Here is a 6,324-nt window from a genome sequence, read left to right on the forward strand (position 1 = left end):
GTGTGTGTGTGTGTGTGCCGGCCTGACTTGCTGACAGTATTTTTGGTGTAATGGTGTGTGTTTGTTGGTGTAATGGTGTGTAGATAACTGACTGACAGTAGGTGTCTTTTTGACTCATAATGAAGTGAAAAGGCTGCTCGTTAAGGTGGGAACGAAATAGATGGAATTGTGGTGAGGGAATGGGAGAGAGGGGGGGGGGGGGTTCTATTTAATTTTGAAATGTGATACTTTATAGTCCTCATTAACTCTGTGAGTAATTGCATTTTGCAGGCAACAAATGGGTTCTCAATGGAGTGGCAGGCTGAGATGACCTGAATAACAGATGCAGGTCAAAAAGACATGATCTCAGCATTGTGTCCTGTACAAATTTGATTAACCTCAGTTTGGACTCAATTTGTTCCGTCATACATGTAACTGTATCCTTTGTTTTAGGCTAGTAGACCTGGCTGAGATGACTCGGGTGGCATCTTCTATGTGCACTAAAAGTTATCTGTCTTCCTGGCCCACAGTGTTGACCTTTTTAAGCGGTACCTTTGGGAGAGATAGCAGTAAGTTTGAGGGAGATGAGCGGAAGTTCAGGGGGTGATAGCGGTAAGTTCAGAGGGGGATAGCAGTAAGTTTGAGAGAGATAGCGGAAGTTCAGGGGGTGATAGCAGTGAGTCAATAAATGTTATTCTTTCTTTTTCTCTATGCAATGTCCTACAAAATCTTCAAGGACTTTTTTTTCTGTTAAATTGTTAAAAAGAGAGGAAATAAACAAATGCGAGCATGAATATATGAATATTCAAACATCAGGTTCATTCCATATCGTTCCAGCTTCAAAAGCCTTTCGAAAACATTTCAACAGCATGCACAATCTGCTGTGCAGCTGTCGCCGTTTACTAATGTATACCCAGCTATATTCATTTATTCGTAGATATTCTTCAGAACAGAATTTATTCGTATGTCTTAGGGATCGTTTGCCCGCATATTTTGCATAGCTCAAGAATCCAAAAACATTTTCTCTACGTCTTGGTAAGTGCCCCCCCCCCCCCTGTCATGTAGTCTCAGAACAAATATCCAAGTGGCCGCATTTCATCAAGACGGTATTTGCTTTTTCAGCTTATCAAAGTATTTAAAAACCTAGAGATGTGGAAGTCCAACTGGATCCATGCCGAAACAATTCAAACAACGCTCGTTGTGACAGCAAATGGGCTTTGTGTGTGACCGCACACGTGGACAAATCAAATCGGTGCCAAAAAAAAGTTTAAAAGTCACCCTTATGAGCTAGTCTGAAGGAGAGGCAAAGTCACAAACAAGTGTGTTATGCTCTGAAAAGATGAAGGTGAAAACTGTAACCTTTAAATAATTATGATAAATCTCATATATACTTCGAATGTAACTTTTATTGATTTGTTTTTGTCTAATTAGTGAGACTAATTGACTTGATTCATAACTTGTAAGGCATGTGTTAACTCTGTGACTTGTCGGGGCCTCCTCCACAACCGGACACCATAAACCAAAGCGGAGCTATTCAGCAATTCTTTCTTGAATCTTGAATCTTGGATAAAACAATAAATTATTCCTCGACGTTCCTGACATTTGTAACTTTTTATAATCATGGAAAATAAATTAGGCATGATGTCACATCTGAACATTTATGGCGAAAGGAATCTGGCTTGTGACTCCAAATGCCCAGTTTGCAGTGAATTCCATTTTATGTGGTTTATACTTTTTACAATTCTATGAAACGAAATATCAAAAAAGATAATGAAAGAAATTAAACGTCAACGTGCTTAGAAGAGTTAGAGAAGTTGAATTTGATTTCTGAATTAGGCTACTGGGATTATAGTAGGCCTATAATGACGTTGCTAACAATAGTGCGAGCTCAAAGTTGAGCAGTCTGGACTAAAATCTACACGTTGTGGATTTCTTTGTCCTTTAGTTGAATTGAAGGGGGGGGGGGGGGGCAGTAAGTCATTGTTCCGAATATATTTCCTACTTCTATTAAAGTGTATTTGTGTTTCTAATTCGAATTATTTTGTACGCAACATAATTTACTAAAGGCGTATTGTTTAAACATGGCCTTTAGGTTTGAATAAAATGTCGAAGTGTGCCTTGGTCCATATTTCAAATCGAAAATGTCTTAAACTATGTATAATCTGTAGTGGGTGGTAGGACACTGTAAATAATTAGTCGTGTTTAAGGTGTTTATATTGTTTTGTGATAATGTATGGTTTGAATTTAGTTATTACTGGAATAAGTAGATTGTCTTTGTATCATTTCATTCTTAATATCATATCACGTCTCGTTTTGACTTTCAGCTACATCGCAAGTTATCCAAACGAAGCAATGCTTTATTAATTTTATATAATTGCTAAATGAAAATCAAGAAACTAAGTTATTTATTTTTTGGTACAAAACTGTGTATGTTGACCCTCTATCAGGCTACACGTACAGCTTAAAACCTAAGGTGTTTCTGCTTGTCTCAAAATGCCATAGACAATTTAGGATAGAACAAACTGTTCAGCTATTGCTTAGATCCCCCATTTGACGTTTACCTATGTAAATCGTTCACTTAGACTACAATGGCTCTTATTGGGGGGTAATTTGGCCTGTGCATGTTTTCCTTAAAATTTACGTGGAACTTTAAGCGTTGGTGTTTTGTTGCAAGAGGATGACATCAATAACCAATAGGCAACAAAATATATCATTAAACTTGTTTTATTTAACATTTAAAATCCCCAAATAATCATCGTCATTGATTCATTTGAAATCCCAGTGAAAATAAGTAAATAAATATCATTTAGGACTTTTTTTTTATATATATATGAAACATAAAGAAGTGATCGTTCTTGGTGTCGTGCGGTGACTGACATGCGTGGCAACACACAATGGAAATAGAACTATACACAAGAAAACAGCCATCTAGGCTCGGCAGTGACGTCGAAGAGAGAACACTGAAGGGACATATTATACAAGAGGCAGAGGAAGAAGCAGGTGCAACATGGTACCAGCTCTACATGGCTGAAAGCAGACATGCTAACAACGGGGTCAATCCAAACATGAACCAAAAGGCTTGATATAAAATCTCTCGTACTATATAAACAGAATTCTGAATCTACATATTTACAATCTACATTACCATTGTGCTCTCGTCCAGTTTGGTAAATCTAAATAGTGTTGTTTAGTTTATTCGGTCTCGGAATGGGCTAGTCTTAAAGTTCAATAATGATCCAGAACATTACATTAAATAATGATCCAGAACATTACATTAAATAATGATCCAGAACATTAAAAAAAGCCATCAGTAATTCCATGTGAATTGTGTATATTCCTGGCAGCCACAATGTAAGAAAGGTTTGCAACCAGTGAATTGATGGCCATTATTGAATATTAAAATGGGTCTTTAAAGCACCTTTTATTAATTACGCTAAAAACTGTTACAAAATGCTATGTTAGTAGCGCTCTTCCAGTTTTGATAAAGTAGGGAATTTCTGCTGGCTCAATCCAAAGCTAATTTCAGCAACAGATAAATAACATACAAAAATGTGTTTATATGGACTAAGATGCAGGGTGACGTCTACAGCCGAAAGTTATTTTCACTTTTCTCCTGCTCTCGTTCTATGACAAGTGTTCCAAGTCATTTGGAGTCACTCGTCAGCCTGGACATGGTGACAGCGCTCATGCCGGACACATGTGGAGGTGGCACCTGGCACATGCTGCACGGACAGGGCATCCCTGCGCCCCAGTGATGGAAACTGCTGCCCAAGGGGCCCGGACCGGCCGAGGGCGCCTTCAGGAGTCCATGGTGGGGTCTGATCGAGGTAAGACCCGTTGCTGAGAGAGAGGCTGCGGTGGAGACCGCAGGGGGAAGAAGTGGGTGGTGCACCGGGTGGGAGGCGTGGGAAACAGTCGGATGGCCTGGCAGTGGCCCAGTGTGCGCCATGGTCCCACAGGCGGAGGGGTGGAAGCTGCTGTGGTGTCCGCTGCCATAGATCTCACTGACCAGTCTCTTCATCTCCTCAAGCGAGTTGCTCAGCATCAAGATGTAGTTTCTCGCCAGGAGGAGAGTGGCGATTTTGGAAAGCTTGCGCACCGAAGGCCCGTGCGCGTAAGGCATAACCTCCCGGAGACCGTCCATGGCGATGTTGAGGTCGTGCATCCTCTTCCGCTCCCGGCTGTTGATTTTCAGTCGCATCCCCTGCAGCTCGTTCTCCGATAGCAGTTTACGGTCCTTCTTTGACAGCATTTTCAGAGTGATATCATCTTCATCGTCGGAGAGGCTCCGCATGTCCGCGGGTATCTCCGGTGGAGAGTCGCTCTGTGTGGACGAGACAGTACCGGAGAAGCCTACCATATGCTTCTTCATCGCATGCAGAAACATATCGTGCACTTCGGGGGAGGAAGGTCGGCTAGACACTCGGCTGGTATCGGAGTCCATGATGATGCTCAGGTTTATTCAGACAGCGCAATAGTCTACGGAAGGAAAGTAAACAAACCATTTAGCAATCAGATTTTTTCACAACCACGCTAGCATTACACGTTAAAACCGTGTGAATATTTCCAAAGAATATACTTTCAAACTAATTAAATGTTCAATGCTGGAGTAACGAGAAGGTTAACAAACACATCCACGAAAGTTCAGGAGAAGGCTCTTGAAAGTTATTTTACTGGTGGTCATGAGTTCATTCTCAAATTAGGATTTGTATTTTTATGACAGAAATCACAGTTTTCTAAATGCCATAAGCCCTACTATCAATATGATCCCGGAGAGCAGACGTGAAACATACCGAGAGATGTAGAGCGCAGCTCCGTGCAGGAAAAGTGTCGCTGTTGAATCCACTTGTTACTCCCCAATCACAACTGACAGCCCATTTGGCATGCACGAGCACGATGACATGTTTTATAGCGGACTTAAGTATGAGACGGGGGGGGGGGCAAGTCACCAGGACAATGCCATTGCTTTTCCGACTGCCTGTCATCCACCAATGGGCTGCTTGCGAACCCGGAGAGGGAGGAGGCTTGGAGGAGTTAGGGGTTCTTCAAATCTGATGTCATTACAAAGAAATTGTAGCTTCGTTTAAAAGAATGAATTAGACACACTCTGCATATGGAATCTTGCGAGGGAATGACATTGTTGAAAGAAGTATAAGCAAAAAAAAATTTATAAATCGTATTGACCACCAGATCAGGAAATAATTTTAATTATATCAAATAAAAACGTAGGCTTTACTTCAATGAATGGAAAGTTTCATAGCCTGTTTGTTTCCTTGCAGAAAAACTGTTTATTTTTATTTTTAGAAAGATTCGACTTTTCGGTGGAAAAATAGAACGAGGTGTTTTATTTCTTAATATTTACACTTTCGCGATATCATCCTGTAGTATTTATATAAGATTCCTGACAGTGTTGATATAACTCCCCGATATCATCGTAGTATTTATATAAGATTCCTGACAGTGTTGATATAACTCCCCGATATCATCCTGTAGTATTTATATAAGATTCCTGACAGTGTTGATATAACTCCCCGATATCATCGTAGTATTTATATAAGATACCTGACTGAATGTTGATATAACTCCATGATATCATCGTAGTATTTATATAAGATACCTGACTGAATGTTGATATAACTCCCCGATATCATCGTAGTATTTATATAAGATACCTGACTGAATGTTGATATAACTCCCCGATATCATCGTAGTATTTATATAAGATACCTGACTGAATGTTGATATAACTCCCCGATATCATCGTAGTATTTATATAAGATACCTGACTGAATGTTGATATAACTCCATGATATCATCGTAGTATTTATATAAGATACCTGACTGAATGTTGATATAACTCCCCGATATCATCGTAGTATTTATATAAGATACCTGACTGAATGTTGATATAACTCCCCGATATCATCGTAGTATTTATATAAGATACCTGACTGAATGTTGATATAACTCCCCGATATCATCGTAGTATTTATATAAGATACCTGAATGTTGATATAACTCCCCGATATCATCGTAATATTTTCACCAATCCAGATGTCCTAATCCATGTTATAGGAAAGAAACAATACACGAGGATGTTCAAAGACAATATTCGATAACTGTAAATGAATAAAGCTTTTCATTATGAATAGCCGACTGATGAAACATTTTTTTACTTTTAATTAGCCAAAACATTTAAGATGATTTGTTTGCTTGTTCGTTTTCTAAACGAAATGCTATAATTCCTCAGAAAATATAATAATACACATTATCATAATTTGACAGGACACTTCGATAATCTTTAGTTTTTTTTGCTGTGAAATTAAAGCAATATTACAAACTCAT

The 6,324-nt window shown here is 39.2% G+C and overlaps 1 protein-coding gene across 1 annotated transcript; it reads right to left on the reverse strand.

The window, feature by feature from the left end:
• Nucleotides 1-2,687: 2,687 nt before the first annotated feature.
• Nucleotides 2,688-4,904, reverse strand: LOC109903404 (oligodendrocyte transcription factor 2). Its single transcript, XM_020500084.2, has 2 exons — nt 4,773-4,904; nt 2,688-4,458 (listed from the first exon to the last, which is right to left on the reverse strand). Exon 2 carries the CDS (start codon nt 4,421-4,423, stop codon nt 3,623-3,625), a length of 801 nt encoding a protein of 266 aa, XP_020355673.1. The 5' UTR covers nt 4,424-4,458; nt 4,773-4,904; the 3' UTR covers nt 2,688-3,622.
• Nucleotides 4,905-6,324: the final 1,420 nt, after the last annotated feature.

This window comes from Oncorhynchus kisutch, linkage group LG2 (genome assembly GCF_002021735.2).
Source record: "Oncorhynchus kisutch isolate 150728-3 linkage group LG2, Okis_V2, whole genome shotgun sequence".
NCBI classification, from domain to species: domain Eukaryota; kingdom Metazoa; phylum Chordata; class Actinopteri; order Salmoniformes; family Salmonidae; genus Oncorhynchus; species Oncorhynchus kisutch.

What these genes read in the sequence shown, in the direction of transcription:
- LOC109903404 (XM_020500084.2), bottom strand. Translation starts at nt 4,423, where the DNA reads ATGGACTCCGATACCAGCCGAGTGTCTAGCCGACCTTCCTCCCCCGAA.